The following is a 16,371-nucleotide window of genomic DNA, read 5'->3' on the forward strand; positions in this document are numbered from 1 at the left end:
GATAGCCTGTCTGCGGTCCCTACTTTAAATACTCCTCCACTCACCACCAAGCTGCCTGCCCGTGTATCCATGTAACCGCTGTAAAACTGCCATGAGCCTATTGTTTGTTATGTTAGGCCTTTGATAGCCTGTCTGCGGTCCCTACTTTAAATACTCCTCCACTCACCACCAGCTGCCTGCCCGTGTATCCATGTAACCGATGTAAAACTGCCATGAGCCTATTGTTTGTTATTTTAGGCCTTTGATAGCCTGTCTGCGGTCCCTACTTGAAATACTCCTCCACTCACCACCAAGCTGCCTGTGTATCCATGTAACCGATGTAAAACTGCCATGAGCCTATTGTTTGTTATTTTAGGCCTTTGATAGCCTGTCTGCGGTCCCTACTTTAAATACTCCTCCACTCACCACCAGCTGCCTGCCCGTGTATCCATGTAACCGCTGTAAAACAGCCATGAGCCTATTGTTTGTTATTTTAGGCCTTTGATAGCCTGTCTGCGGTCCCTACTTTAAATACTCCTCCACTCACCACCAAGCTGCCTGTGTATCCATGTAACCGATGTAAAACTGCCATGAGCCTATTGTTTGTTATTTTAGGCCTTTGATAGCCTGTCTGCGGTCCCTACTTGAAATACTCCTCCACTCACCACCAAGCTGCCTGTGTATCCATGTAACCGATGTAAAACTGCCATGAGCCTATTGTTTGTTATTTTAGGCCTTTGATAGCCTGTCTGCGGTCCCTACTTTAAATACTCCTCCACTCACCACCAGCTGCCTGCCCGTGTATCCATGTAACCGCTGTAAAACAGCCATGAGCCTATTGTTTGTTATTTTAGGCCTTTGATAGCCTGTCTGCGGTCCCTACTTGAAATACTCCTCCACTCACCACCAAGCTGCCTGTGTATCCATGTAACCGATGTAAAACTGCCATGAGCCTATTGTTTGTTATTTTAGGCCTTTGATAGCCTGTCTGCGGTCCCTACTTGAAATACTCCTCCACTCACCACCAAGCTGCCTGTGTATCCATGTAACCGATGTAAAACTGCCATGAGCCTATTGTTTGTTATTTTAGGCCTTTGATAGCCTGTCTGCGGTCCCTACTTGAAATACTCCTCCACTCACCACCAAGCTGCCTGTGTATCCATGTAACCGATGTAAAACAGCCATGAGCCTATTGTTTGTTATTTTAGGCCTTTGATAGCCTGTCTGCGGTCCCTACTTTAAATACTCCTCCACTCACCACCAAGCTGCCTGTGTATCCATGTAACCGATGTAAAACTGCCATGAGCCTATTGTTTGTTATTTTAGGCCTTTGATAGCCTGTCTGCGGTCCCTACTTGAAATACTCCTCCACTCACCACCAAGCTGCCTGTGTATCCATGTAACCGCTGTAAAACAGCCATGAGCCTATTGTTTGTTATTTTAGGCCTTTGATAGCCTGTCTGCGGTCCCTACTTGAAATACTCCTCCACTCACCACCAAGCTGCCTGTGTATCCATGTAACCGATGTAAAACTGCCATGAGCCTATTGTTTGTTATTTTAGGCCTTTGATAGCCTGTCTGCGGTCCCTACTTGAAATACTCCTCCACTCACCACCAAGCTGCCTGTGTATCCATGTAACCGATGTAAAACAGCCATGAGCCTATTGTTTGTTATTTTAGGCCTTTGATAGCCTGTCTGCGGTCCCTACTTTAAATACTCCTCCACTCACCACCAAGCTGCCTGTGTATCCATGTAACCGATGTAAAACTGCCATGAGCCTATTGTTTGTTATTTTAGGCCTTTGATAGCCTGTCTGCGGTCCCTACTTGAAATACTCCTCCACTCACCACCAAGCTGCCTGTGTATCCATGTAACCGCTGTAAAACAGCCATGAGCCTATTGTTTGTTATTTTAGGCCTTTGATAGCCTGTCTGCGGTCCCTACTTTAAATACTCCTCCACTCACCACCAAGCTGCCTGTGTATCCATGTAACCGATGTAAAACAGCCATGAGCCTATTGTTTGTTATTTTAGGCCTTTGATAGCCTGTCTGCGGTCCCTACTTTAAATACTCCTCCACTGACCACCAAGCTGCCTGCCCGTGTATCCATGTAACCGATGTAAAACTGCAGTATTTTGCTTATAAAAAAGAAAATACTGGAGAGATATCAAATGCAGACATTTTAACATTAAAAACAAAAACACATACAACAAAAAACTGGTACAGTACAAAAATTGGCCACCAGCTACAAAAACTTTCTCCTGCAAGTAGTTAACTGAAAGGTTTTTTTCCATTGAAAACACAGATATGGCATCCACCGAGTGTTGTCCTGTCGCGTCTTCTTTATATTATTGCCAAGAAGCTGCAACTGAATAAAGCTGAGCTTCTACCTTCTGCCTCTTATTAACTGCTTTTTTTTTTATAAAATTGGCTGTTCCGGCCTACTAAAGGTGAATGTCTGCCCCTGCCTGGTGTTGTCCTCAACTGAATAAAGCTGAGCTTCTACCTTCCGGCTTTGATTAACTGCTGTTTTTAAACACATTGGTGGTTCCGGCCTACTAACGGTGTCTGCCCCTGCCTTCTGTTGTCCTCAACTGAATAAAGCTGAGCTTCTACCTTCTGGCTTTGATTAACTGCTGTTTCTAAAAAAAAAATGGTGGTTCCGGCCTACTAACGGTGTCTGCCCCTCCCTGGTGTTGTCCTCAACTGAATAAAGCTGAGCTTCTACCTTCTGGCTTTGATTAACTGCTGTTTTTAAAAAAAAAATGGTGGTTCCGGCCTACTAACGGTATCTGCCCCTCCCTGGTGTTGTCCTCAACTGAATAAAGCTGAGCTTCTACCTTCCGGCTCTGATTAACTGCAGTTTTTAAACACATTGGTGGTTCCGGCCTACTAACGGTGTCTGCCCCTGCCTTCTGTTGTCCTCAACTGAATAAAGCTGAGCTTCTACCTTCTGGCTCTGATTAACTGCTGTTTTTTTAAAAATTGATGGTTCCGGCCTACTAACGGTGTCTGCCCCTGCCTGGTGTTGTCCTCAACTGAATAAAGCTGAGCTTCTATCTTCTGGCTTTCGGCCTATACTATCAGATATTAAACTGCATTTGGCCTAGTAGTGTGGTTGGGCCCTTGAAACAGTGTCTGCTGCTCTTGGGTTTGCTACTCCACTGAACAAAGCAATGCCACCTGTTTAGTCCTGTAACCAATTTTGAACTGCATTTAGCCTACTTTATTCTTTGGCCCTATATCTGTTTCCTCTTCATCCTGCCCATTGCCCAGCCACTGCTAGATGAGTCTGCTGGTACATTGACCTAGACCACTACATTCCCCTTGCACTCTACACAGCCAGAATCTGACCCTGCTGAAAGTCAGGTTCCCCTTCCCGCATGTTATACCACCTTACACAGGGACAAAGAGGAAGGTGCAGATGAAAGTGCAGGTTCCTTCATCAGGTGGGGGGGGCATACTCGTTGGCGACGTCACTGGCACAGGGCCCCTCAGAGTACGCAAAAGTGTCGCTGCTGGTGGGAGGCGCCCCCGCCATGCAAACACACATCGCTGTACTTTGAGGGGCCCTGTGCCAGTGCCAATGCGAACGAGTGGCCCCCCCCCGCTTGCTCAGGATCACAGCACTTGCAACGTTGAAATACTTACCTCTCCCTGCTCCACCGCCATGACACGTAGTCCATGTTTCCTGGGCCCACTAAAACCTTGAACCAGCCCTACCCCCCCACAACTTTTGCCAAATGACCCCCAATTTCCAGTGCCCAACTATTATTATAAAGTTAATTAAGATTGACACGCTTCAGAAAACAAGAATGGATGTTTTTGGCAGTAAAATGTGCACTGTAGGTGTTTTCCTGGCCTCCACTCACTGCCGGCTATGCTTCCCCATTGACTTGCATTGGGTTTCGTGTTTCGGTCGATCCCCGACTTTTAGCGATAATCGGCCGACTTCACTCGACTCGACTCTGGACTAAATCGGGTTTCACAAAACCAGACTCGATCTTAAAAAAATGAAAGTCGCTCAACCCTAGTGAGGACAAGTAATGGTGTGGATCAGAGGGGCCAAAGAGATGAGCGATAGTGCAAGTATAATTTTTAATATCCCTTTACAGCTTAGAAAAAGAAGGTTAGTGGCCATCTTGACAATTGCAGATATTTGCAAAATTCAAATAGATTTCAATTCCTTTTGAATATATTCATTCATTCAATCATTCATTCATTTCTACTGGAAATATAAATGTACCGTATATACTCGAGTATAAGCTGACCCGAGTATAAACCGAGACCCCTAACTTTGCCACAAAAAACTCGGAAAACTTAATGACTCGAGTATAAGCCTAAATAAAAATAGGTACCAATAAATGTAAAATTAATTGAGACATCAGTAGGATAAGTGTTTTTGAATATCCACATTGAATCAGGAGCCCCATATAATGCTTCATACAAAATACGCCCCATATAATGCTCCATACAGTTCATGATGGGCCCCATACAAAATACACCCCATATAATGCTCCATAAAGTTTATGATGGACCCCATAAGATGCTCCATATTAAAATATGCCCCATATAATGCTGCACAAAGGTTAATAATGGTCCCATAAGATGCTCCATAGACATCTGCCCCATAGACATCTGCCCCATATAATGCTGCACAAATGCTGATTATGGCCCCATAAGAAGCTCCATAGAGATATTTGCCCCATATAATGCTGCACAAATGCTGATTATGGCCCCATAAGATGCTCCATAGAGATGTTTGCCCCATATAATGCTGCACAAATGCTGATTATGGCCCCATAAGATGCTCCATAGAGACACTTGCCCCATATGCTGCAATTAAAAAAAAAATCACATACTCACCTCTCGTCGCTCAGGCCCCCGGCACTTGCAATATTTACCTGTCCGCGTTCCACCGCTAGGCGCCGGTTCTGTCTTCTGCATCCTCTGCACTGACCTTCAGGCAGAGGACCCGCACTAACATGTCATCGTGCCTTCTGACCTGAGAGTCATAGCAGAGGACAAGGAAGATGGAGCAGCGCCCGGCGGTGGATCGAGGACAGGTGAATATCGCGCAATGCTGCTCACCCTCCCCATTATACTCACCTGCTCCCAGCGCGGTCCCTGGCAGCTTCCCTGATAGTCTTCTCTGGGCGCAGACAGCTTCTTCCAGCATTGAGTGGTCACCGTTACCACTCATTACAGTAATGAATATCCGGCTCCACCCCTATGGGAGTGGACTCACGTCTATATTCATTACTCAAATGAGCGGTACCATGTGACCGCTTAACGCGGGAAGAAGTTGCCGGCGCCCCGAGACCATCGGAGATGCAGGGACCATGCCAGGAGCAGGATAGTATGTCACAGCCACCGCTCCCCCTCCCCCGCCGACCCCCTGGAACAATGACTCGAGTATAAGCCGAGAGGGGCACTTTCAGCCTAAAAAAAATGGGCTGAAAATCTCGGCTTATACTCGAGTATATACGGTATCTTTTTTCCAACTTCATTGATTTAGCTTATTCACTGGTCGCAATCTTAATCCCTTCACCATGGGTGATTTTTCTATTTTTTTTATTTTCATTTTTTTCTCCCCTTCTTTTATGATCCATAACTATTATAGTATTCTGTCCATATAACCATATGTTGTTTGCGGGACCAGCTATACTTTTCAACTACATAATTCATTTATCATGTAATTCACTGAAAAGAGATACAAATTTCAAGCACTCTGAAACTGCAAAAATTTTGCAATTTCACAATTTTATTTTTAAATACCATGTTCCCAGTAAAATAACCTGGCAAGATAATTCTTCAGGTCAGTATGAGTATGCAGGATACCCAGCATATATAGTTTTTTTTTTTAAGTGGTACATTTTTTTTGATATTTGCAAAAAAAAAAACAAAAAAAAACCCACAACTTTGCTTGTATCAAGATTTTCCGATGCCCGTAACACTTTAAATTTTAAAGATATAGAGCTGAGGGCTTATTTTTTGCACCCTGACCTTATGTTTTACCTGTCACCATTTTGGGGTACATACGATGTTTTCATTGCTTCTTATTGCATTTGATATCATTGTTGCGGCAGCCAAAATAACGTAAATGTGGCGTTTTGACTTTTTTTTCTTTCAAATTAATTTACTTTAGATTTTAATAGGACTTCTGCAAATGCAGTGATACCAAATATTTATATTTTTGAGAGTTTTTATTTTTAATGGGTTAAAATTGGGGTGATTTGAACTTTTGTGTTTTTTTTTCATATTTTTAAAACCTTTTATTTTTTTACTTTTTAATGTATGTAATAGTCCCCTTATGGGACATGAAGCTGCAATTTTTCTGGTCACTTGTGTTATACATAGAAAGACTGATGCACTATGTATAGCTAACAAAGGCAGAGACATGACATATGATGTGCATAAATATAGATCCTGCAAAAAAAGTATGAGAAAAAAAATCTATAAACTTTGTGGAGAACATATAAAACAAAATATATCGGACATGATTAAAAGGAGATGTTAAAAAGAGCTAGACTTCACTAAGGGATTTCTCTGAAGAAGCCATACATCAGGTATGACTTTCACTTTCGCTATGCTTTTTCTTCTATTAGGCCAGCGTCACACTAAACGTATGGAAAATCGGCCCAAGTCTCTCTATGGTAATCCATGTGTAATGTGTTTACAATGCGATGATGCGATTATCTCACACCCATGTATCCGCATGGCGTCCATATGACATGTGTATGGCTTTACATTTCTCATTGATTTTCCCTATTGAATTAAATTTCTGAATGGGCAGAAATGAGGGAAATGTGGGAAATGTGTGCGTGTTTGTCGCAAGCTGGACGGATGGTCCGTGTGGTGTCCGAGTTTTTCTCACACCCATAGGCTTGCATTGGTGAGTCTAGGTCGATATATGAGTACAATCACAGCATGGTGCGATTTCACTCGCACAGAGAATACACCCAAGAAAATGTATGGTGATGTGAGTTGCCCCAAAGATTAACACTGGTCCAAGTGCTATGCGATGTTTTCTCGCATAGCACTCATTCGTATTCTACCAATGGTATCATTCATGATCAGCGCAGAGATCTCATCAACTGAGATCTTGGTGCAGAGATCTCCTTCTGCCCATGCGCCGAACCCGGCAGCCATTTTCTGGGAGTCCATCGCATAGGAAACCATGTAACTGCAGGGGCTGTGGGCTTCCACAAGATGTTGGCAGAGCCCCTGCAGCACCGAACATTCGTGGCGCAGAACACCTGCAGCACCGAAAACCCGCAGTGGTGCGCCGCACATCCAAACAACCCCTCATCCCAGCCTGCAGCATCGACTCTTGCCTCCTCCAGCAGCGACCCTGGGACCCCGCTTCACCGCAGCCACCACCTCAGTAAGCAATAAGACACATGGATTATAAGAAGCACCGCTATTTTATTAAAAACAGGTTTTTTTTCATATTTTCTCCTACATACTAGGATTTCCTTTAAATACAAATGAAAATGCATCAAATGTGTGACTATCTCAAAAAGATTGTCTTCTAAATATTTATTGCACATCTGTTTTACTAGTCAAATTTTACATGCACATGCATTATACCAGTACAGTACCCTGTTGCAGCTTTTGGCTTTTTTTATATGCAGCTAGCTATAATTTATTACTTTGCCATTTGTGGGAAAGTAGTTATATTTTTTAAAAATGTTGATGTTTATCTATGAATGCCTGTTTTTGCAAACCTATTTTATTAATTCCAACTTTTCACACACATCCTAAGGTACACTACAGCCTGCTGAATTATTTTACTTTCTGTATTTGTTTCCTGTTTACCTAGCATTTCTTGTTGCATCCTTTTTTGGCAGGAGTTACAATTGGGATTGATTGAAAAGATTGTTAAAAGATAATCATAGTGCTATGCAAAATCTATTGTAAAAGAAAAAATGTCATGGTCAATGCAAGGGCTAGTATATAAGAAAAAAAACATACTAGACTAAGAATGGGGAACCCGCTGGCAGAAGCCTAAAACCCACTAATAACATTGGATTCAGCTGTCAAGGTAGTAGTACTACAAAAAACAGGTCATAATTGACTTCCCTTGCCTCCAACAAGTATATTAGTGGGGAGGAATTGAAGGATTTAAATGAAATTTATGACACATTACTTGTCTCAGTCACAGCAGTAAGATGTTACCTCTGACAGGGACATCGTCAGTTTAAGGCCGGTGTCACTTTTGCAAGCGTGATGTGAGAAACTCGCACTAGTGCCGGTGTCAGTGCCAGGGAATGATGGGCGAGTTTCTCGCATCACACTCGCAAGTGTGACTCCGGCCTAAGTCAGTCTTCTGCAAAGGACAGTCTGACTGGTCACAAATGATTAAGATAAACTTTTTCAGTGTGCTGAGATATTAACTGTTGATCATCAGTCATCATCAGTATCTCTAATGAAGTCACAAAAACACTACTAAGGGCTCTTTTTCACGTCCTGATGTTTCCGGTACAAGACAAAACAGTACTGGAGATATCAGTGTTTGTGTGTACATGTGTGTAATACTTGTGGCATATGTGTGGCAACAGTGTGCCGCATCAGTATCACACATACCAGCACCTGGGAATCGGCGGTACTGTTAGCACTGTTCCCCGGTGTCGGGTGCTGAAGATGGCTCATATAGTTCTCCCCTGCTCGTGGTGCTAAAATGCAACCGTCCAGGCTGAGAACCACTGAGGAATAAGCATCTGTTAGCGCATCGAGGTTACTGCGGATCATTGGGGCATTTCCAGATGAGCTTGGAAAAATCTGACTTGTGCACACCACAATGGATTACAATGGGTGTGCATGTGTCTGTATTTGCGGTCCTTAAAAAAACAGACAGAAAAGATGGATGTTTGAAAAAGGCCTAACTGAAAGCATTACTACCAGCAGGAATTAAATTTATATCCTCCCTGTAGCCACTTGCTTTCAATTACAATGTCATGTAGGGAGCAGTTACAGTTACCGCTCACATTAATCAGCAGCTGTAATCCCTGCCTGGCACCTTGATTAACAGCCTGCTCTGCAGCGCATCTGTACAGAGCGAGATGTCAGTCACAGGGCAGGGGAGGGATTACAGCTGTCACTCACGGTATAGTGAGGGGTGACTGTAACCAATAAAAGCACATCCCTATGATATGAAGCCAGCAGCTCCTGGGAGAATGTAAGTTCACATTTTCCAGTTGCCGTGTTTTCAGTAAGGCAAAATTTTAGCACTATCCACCTGCATATAAACACTATATCTGCAGGTAAATAGTATTTTTGTATAACAGGTTCCCTTTAAATTATTTGCAAATTTATTTGTTTGCAGCCAGATTGAAGTGTGTTCAGCGTATGCCGTAATCTAAAACGTGTTATATACAATCAATTTGTTTTGTGAATTTGTTGCACTTATTGGATCAGTAACACACAAGAAGCTTTTGTGAAAGTACAAAATGGCAGCAAAGTAGCCATAAAAAGGCTAAAAAATCCATGTCATATTAGAAATTTTTTATTTTATTTTCATTCTCATGCATTTTAAACAGCTAGAGAAGTGCACTGAGAATGAGCTCTAAATACAAGTTTGCGCATTCATAATCCTAAATACCTCTCAGTCTTTATTTCTATAGAACATCTGTACCATTACCGTAACTGGATAACTATTCATATAATCCTATTGGGTTACTAGCATTGTTTTTACATTTTTAGTCATTCTGTTCATATACAGCCATAGCGTAGTAAAATGTATCAATGCTGTGGAGTTATTTTTTTTTACCCTGCAAAGTTTATTTGTTAAAATTCAAATATAAATCTTTTTTTTTTCTCCTAAGACTATGTGTAAATGAAAATATTTTTATGCAACAAAATACTTTTTCAAATGGAAACTATTTCAGGAAACACTTGTTTTTTGCGGAATTTTTGGAGGAGTTATTTTTTGGTTTTGTGAATCATTTTCTGAAACAGTTTTGAAGAGATTTTGGAAGAAATGTTTAATGCAGCTTTTTGATTGAACAGTGCCTAGTGTGGAGCAAATTCTGTCTAGATTTGCATCAAACTAATGATATACACTATTTTATCCCATCATGTGTTTTTCAAAATGTGAGTCAGAAAAAAACACTCAAACATTGAAAATATGACCAGCAAACTAATTTTACAATAGAACTCTATAGAAAAATCTTTCAAGTAATTTTAAGTATTTTTTTTCACAGATCAGCTAAAAAAAAACACATTGTCAAAAACAACTCTTTTCAAAGTACATAAAATCATGGCAATCAGCTGATCACCACTTATTCTCACTTCTAGTACGTCCAGCAAAAAATTGATGTTGTCATTGTAAGACACAACCATCCAAGCATTGCCTTAACTTTTCTTTTAATCTTTGCTTGATGCAGCCCATAATAGGCTTATATGGTTCATTTCATGTTAAATATGTCATTGTTGCTTACTGAAATACAAAATAGCTCAACATATTTTCACTCTACATTTTTATGATTTTTATTATACTTTTCACTTCAACCAAAAATGCAATTCCATCTGGTAAACACATATCTACAATACGTATTTTTCAGTTAAATATATTTCATTTCTTGACATAATTATGCCCATGTGAACACACGCTAAGAGACATGTAACACTTTTATCATTACGTCACAGACATTACTGAAATTGAAGTCAGTTTTACATTGTATCACATCTTACGACATACAGCAAATTTAATCCTGTTACTTAAATCTCTTCTATGACCAAACATACATGAAAAATGTAACGTATTTCATCATTATTCCAAATACATTGTAAGATCTTGTTTAATTGATTTTCACTAATATAACATTTCCTTGGACAATAGATGCAGAAAATACACAAAGAAAAAGTTACAATATTTTATCACTCAATTATTTGGCAAATATTTAATTCTGGATTTTTTGAGTTGTGGGACTTATTTGCATGTGAAGTATATAGTAGCAGACATTAGTTGTGGAAATTTAAAATTGAGATATAATTGCAAAGTCTTACCGTCAGCTGAAGCCTCTGCAGTACAGCATAGGGCAGATGCAAGCAGAAGTACATATCCCAGTAAAGACATTTTAAAAGACCATTAATTGAGCATGTGTCCTGTTGTGAGCTTGCTTCTTCCACCTCTGCTTTTCCTAAAGTGAGCTGTGCACGGACTGGTCTAGTTTTTAATCTCTAAATGAACTACCCCCTTACATAAATTATTTATTACGAAATCAGTCAAGGAATGCAGAGAGTGGGAGGGGTGTTATATAAAGACCTGTTGCTCCTTTCTGTGAGGAATATGCACATAAACTCTGAATAATGGTTAGAAAATTTGAAAAGTGTCCCAATAGAGATAAAACCTCTAATGTTTGAACAAGGTAAACAATTGCTCAAATCAAAAGTTTACCTAGTGATAATTTGACAGAAAAAAAACAACAAGCCTCTTTTGACTAACTTCTGTAGAATGATTGCAACACACACTTTTCACTGGAAAGTAAAAAAAAGAGTTTATTATACCAATGTTTTATTATTTTTCTTTGTATTTTTTAATAACTGTATAAACAAGATAGACAATTAATTAAAATCAGGATTACTATCAGTCTTTGGCCTCTTTCAGATGTCACTGTGTCTGGTATGTGTGTCGACTGTCAATGTGTTTCCACAGACTATGTGTCCATGGGCAAAATATGCTGACATGTCTGCTTTTTAACATCAGCATGGGCCGCAACACTTCCCTCACACGTGCACACGTGTGACACCTGTATGTCATCAGTGTGACTCTCACTGGTGCCTGGGAAGCAGCGGTACTGTTCTCACTGTCTTCCAGCACCAGGTGCTGAAGACGGCTCTCATCATTCTCCAATGTTCACACTGGAATCAACTAATAACAGCGGGAGCAGGAGGGCGCTGATGGGACTATTACTCCCATCAGCCTACACCTCCTGCCTCTAATAACAGTGAAAGCAGCTGGCAGTTGATGAGAGTATTCATGTGCTATAAATAAATTAAAAAACAGCATGGGTTCCCCTGTAGTTATGATAACCAGCCAGGCAAAACTGACAGATGCCTTGCTAAAGAAGACAGCTGGGGGCTGGTATTCTCAGGATGGTAAGGGCCATGGATATTGACCTCACAACCTAAAAATAGCAGCCGAAAGGTGACACCAAGCCCACAAATATTACTCTACTTGCCACCACTACAGGACAAGTGGGAAAAGCTGGGCCAAGTGGCATAATTGGCACATCTAATAGATGTGCCTTTTCTGTGTGGCTGCAGCCCACAGCTATCTGTTTTGCCTGGCTGGTTATCAAAAACACAGGGGAATTTACGCCATTTTTAAAATTTATTTATGGTTGTCACGCTCACGCCCTGACTGATGGGTGTGAGCCTGGGGCTTGTGGCCCCACTGTGCCACAAACCAGACTACCCTGGAAGGGGTGTGACTAGGACAGCTGCCTTGGTTTTCACTGGAGCCTCTGATGGTGAGGTCAGGCTTGTGCAGCAGGCAGCTGCCAGGTGCCACTCCTGGGTGGCGTCTGTCTGTGGCTGCTGATCCCGCTTGGGGAAACGGCACCCTAGGACAGGTACGAGTAGCAGAGTGGCTTGTGAGCATAGCTAGTACTCTGATAGGCACGGCAGAGACACGGGGCAGGAAGGCACGGCAGAGACATGGGGCAGGCAGGCACGGCAGAGACACAGGGCGGGCAGGCACAGCAGAGACACGAGGCAGGTAGGCACAGCAGAGACATGGGGCAGGCAGGCACAGCAGAGACATAGGGCAGGAAGGCATGGCAGAGACATGGGGCAGGCAAGCACACAGGGCAGGCATGGCAGAGACAAGGGGCAGGCAGGCACAGCTGAGACACGGGGCAGGCTGGTTTGCTGTATGAAGGAACAGGTAGAGACTAGAGATGAGCAGTGTTTGAGTCGAACTGTTCGCCAATTTAAAATTCAAGCTGTTTTGGGCGGTGTTCGAGTCGTTCGACGAACCCGAACAATTTGCTTAAAATTCAGCTGTTCGAGTTTCTGTTCGATTAACGTTCGTTCACCAAAAGCGTAACTTGATTTGCACATTAAAACTGTTTATCATTGTTACTGGACTGTTTCAGTGTATAGTGGGCGGGGGGGGGCAGGGGATAGATCTGTGCTGAAATAACGCCGATCTCCATTTTTTTTTCCCGCAATTACAGAGGGGCGGTGCAGTCTCTCAGCCTATCAGCAGTGCGCACACACACACAGCAATGTGCATGTGATGCACACAAGCAAGGTCATTTGTCGTTGGCTGTGTATGTCACATGTCTTTGCCCTATAAGAACCAGCCATTTGCCCCGTCGCCACCATTTCCTCACTGCTGCAGCTGAGTGTTAGACGGCACCGCTGCTGCTGTGGGCGCTATACAGACTAAGAGTGTTTTTTTGGAGCAAATTCTCAGAGAGATAGGTTTAGGGAGTCGGTAGGTGTTGGGACTAATTGTAATATCAGCCCTTTTCAGGGTAGGTTACAGCAGTTCATAGCACTGTTTGCCAGGCAGGTCTCAGCCAGTGCTGTGCAAGTGTTAGTCACAGCATTTGGTGTAATCTAGCTCAGCCAATCCGTTTGGGCTAGTAGCATTGTCTGATAGTCATCTGAGTAGCCAGCCTGTGAAGCTAGCCACACCGCCTGTGTATCTTAATTTTTACTGCATCTAATCCAGTTAAACGTTTTCGGGTTTTGGGCATAGGAGCAGTGTCTGCACATCAGCAGAGTAGCCCGCCTGTGAAGCTAGGTACATCACCTGTGTATCTCAATTTTTACTGCATCTAATCCAGTTAATAGTTTTGGGGTTTTGGGCTTAGTAGCAGTGTCTGCACGTCAGCAGAGTAGCCCGCCTGTGAAACAAACTATACTGCCTGTGTATCTCAATTTTTACTGCATCTAATCCAGTTAATAGTTTGGGGGTTTTGGGCCTAGGAGCAGTGTCTGCATGTCAGCAGAGTAGCCCACCTGTGAAGCTAGCTACACCGCCTGTGTATCTCAATTTTTACTGCATCTAATCCAGTTAATAGTTTTGGGGTTTTGGGCCTAGGAGCAGTGTCTGCACGTCAGCAGAGCAGCCCGCCTGTGAAGCTAGCTACACAGCCTGTGTATCTCAATTTTTACTGCATCTAATCCAGTTAATTGTTTTGGGGTTTTATGCCTAGGAACAGTGTCTGAACGTCAGCAGAGTAGCCCACCTGTTAAACAAACTATACCGCCTGTGTATCTTAATTATTACTGCATCTAATCCAGTTAATAGTTTGGGGATTTTGGGCCTAGGAGCAGTGTCTGCACGTCAGCAGAGTAGCCCGCCTGTGAAGCTAGCTACACCGCCTGTGTATCTCAATTTTTACTGCATCTAATCCAGTTAATAGTTTTGGGGTTTTGGGCCTAGGAGCAGTGTCTGCACGTCAGCAGAGTAGCCTGTTATGATCTGGTGGCCTAAGAGCAGCATGGGACGTACTCTGGAGAAGGTGGTACCTTTACTGACCGCAGACCCTGAACCTAACACCGCAACTAGAAGTAGCCGTGGAATGTACCTAGCGCTCCCTAGACATCTCGACACAGCCGGAGGACTAATTACTCCTAGAGATAGAAAAGGGAAAACTATCTTGCCTCAGAGAAAATCCCCAAAGAACAGGCAGCCCCCCACAAATATTGACTGTGAGAGGAGAGGGAAAAACATACACAGACTGAAATGAGAATTTAGCAAAGGAGGCCACCTCTAGCTAAATAGAAATGACAGGACAGAGTACTATGCGGTCAGCATTAAAACACTAGAAAATATCCACCACAGAAAATACAACAACTCCACAGCTAACTAAAGATATGGAGGGTATATCTGCATCTCCAGAAATACCAGCTTGGCTAAAAAAATCCTAATACAGACCAAGCTGGACAAGACAAAACATAGAAAGGAACTGAAAAATAAGACCACAACATGTGGACAGCAAAATCAAGGCCAGAACTTATCTTTGTTGAAAAGAACTGCAAAGCAGAAGAGACCAGGCAGGGATGTGAATCCTCCAGGAACAGTGGACAACTGGCACTGACTAAAGAGTGAAGCAAGAATAAATAGCCCTGTCCAAATTGCAAAAAGTGAAAACACCTGATAAATGCTGTGATTCAGAGACAGCAGCGCTACCACTTACAACAACCGGAGGGAGCCCAAGAGCAGAATTCACAACAGTACCCCCGCTTGAGGAGGGGTCACCGAACCCTCACCAGAGCCCCCAGGCCGATCCGGACAAGCCAAATGAAAGGCACTAGTGTTGAGCGATACCTTCTGATATCAGAAAGTATCGGTATCGGAAAGTATCGGCCGTATCGGCCGAGACCGGCAAAGTATCGGATCTCGCCGATTCCGATACCCGATCCCAATGCAAGTCAATGGGACGAAAATATCAGAATTAAAATAAACCCTTTTTTTCCTTGTAGGTTCATTCTATATGAAGGAAAACAAATAAGAATAATGTAGGATGTATTGGGGGAGGTGGCGGAGACATTAAAGGCATAGATGTTTAGCCCAATCAAATAGAATAGCAGGAATTTTAATTTTTTTTAAAGACGTTCGGAGTTACAAAGATATTGACTATGTTAAGATTTTTTTTATTTTGTCAGATATTGATGTTTCACTACTTCCACGCCCTTCACCCTCTTTTTTACTTCTCCCACACTTTCTTCTTCATCAGCATCTTTGACATCAACTTCTTCTTCACCTTATTCATCTTCTTCTTCATCTTCTACCTATAATTTTTTTTTTTACATTGTTCATATTCTTTTTATTTAACTATTATTCTTCTTCATATTCAACTTCTTCATCATATTCTTATTTGTGACAGGCATTCCCGTAGTTGTTATCTATAAAAGTTTGAAGATTACACCTTCCCTTCTGCCTGTCACAAAAGAGTTAAATTTGTCTGCGTTCAGTTTGGCCTGCAGCATCAGGCTTTATCCAGGGGCACCACGAGGAGGAACGGACTCACCCCCATACACTGCTTAGTCTTCTTCTGCTTATAATTTTGATAATATCTTTTGCTCTGATATTTAGTGTTATGCTTAATGTTCTTCTGCTCTTTGTTCTGCAGCCTCTTGTTCTTCTGCTTCTCGGTCTCCCATGTTGTCGTCGTCTCCAGGGTCGTCGTCTCCGGGGTCGTCGTCATCGGGGTGGTCTTCAGGGTCATCGTCTCCAGGGTCGTCGTCATCTTAGTGGTTGTCATCTCTGGTGTCGTCGTCATCTTAGGGGTGGTCTTCCGGGTCATCGTCTCTAGGGTCTTGAACTTGGAAATGTAGCAGAAGGTACAAGAAGGCTGAGAAAATGCCGAGAAACAGCTGATGGAACTGGAACTCGGATGGCTACCCGAAGGTCCAAGAGCCAATGG

General features: G+C 42.6%; 1 protein-coding gene across 2 annotated transcripts in view; it reads right to left on the reverse strand.

Annotated features, from left to right (window-relative positions):
- Positions 1-11,266, reverse strand: part of CFH (complement factor H) — a 919,877-nt gene extending 908,611 nt beyond the window's left edge. For both annotated transcript variants that reach the window (XM_077276558.1, XM_077276556.1), the window contains exon 1: positions 10,991-11,266. In XM_077276558.1, the coding sequence (XP_077132673.1) occupies positions 10,991-11,060 (70 nt within the window). In that variant the 5' untranslated portion in view covers positions 11,061-11,266. The remainder of the gene's footprint in view (positions 1-10,990) is intronic.
- Between the last annotated feature and the right edge of the window lie 5,105 nt (positions 11,267-16,371).

The sequence above is a fragment of the Ranitomeya variabilis genome, chromosome 8, assembly GCF_051348905.1.
Source record: "Ranitomeya variabilis isolate aRanVar5 chromosome 8, aRanVar5.hap1, whole genome shotgun sequence".
Taxonomy (NCBI): Eukaryota; Metazoa; Chordata; class Amphibia; order Anura; family Dendrobatidae; genus Ranitomeya; species Ranitomeya variabilis.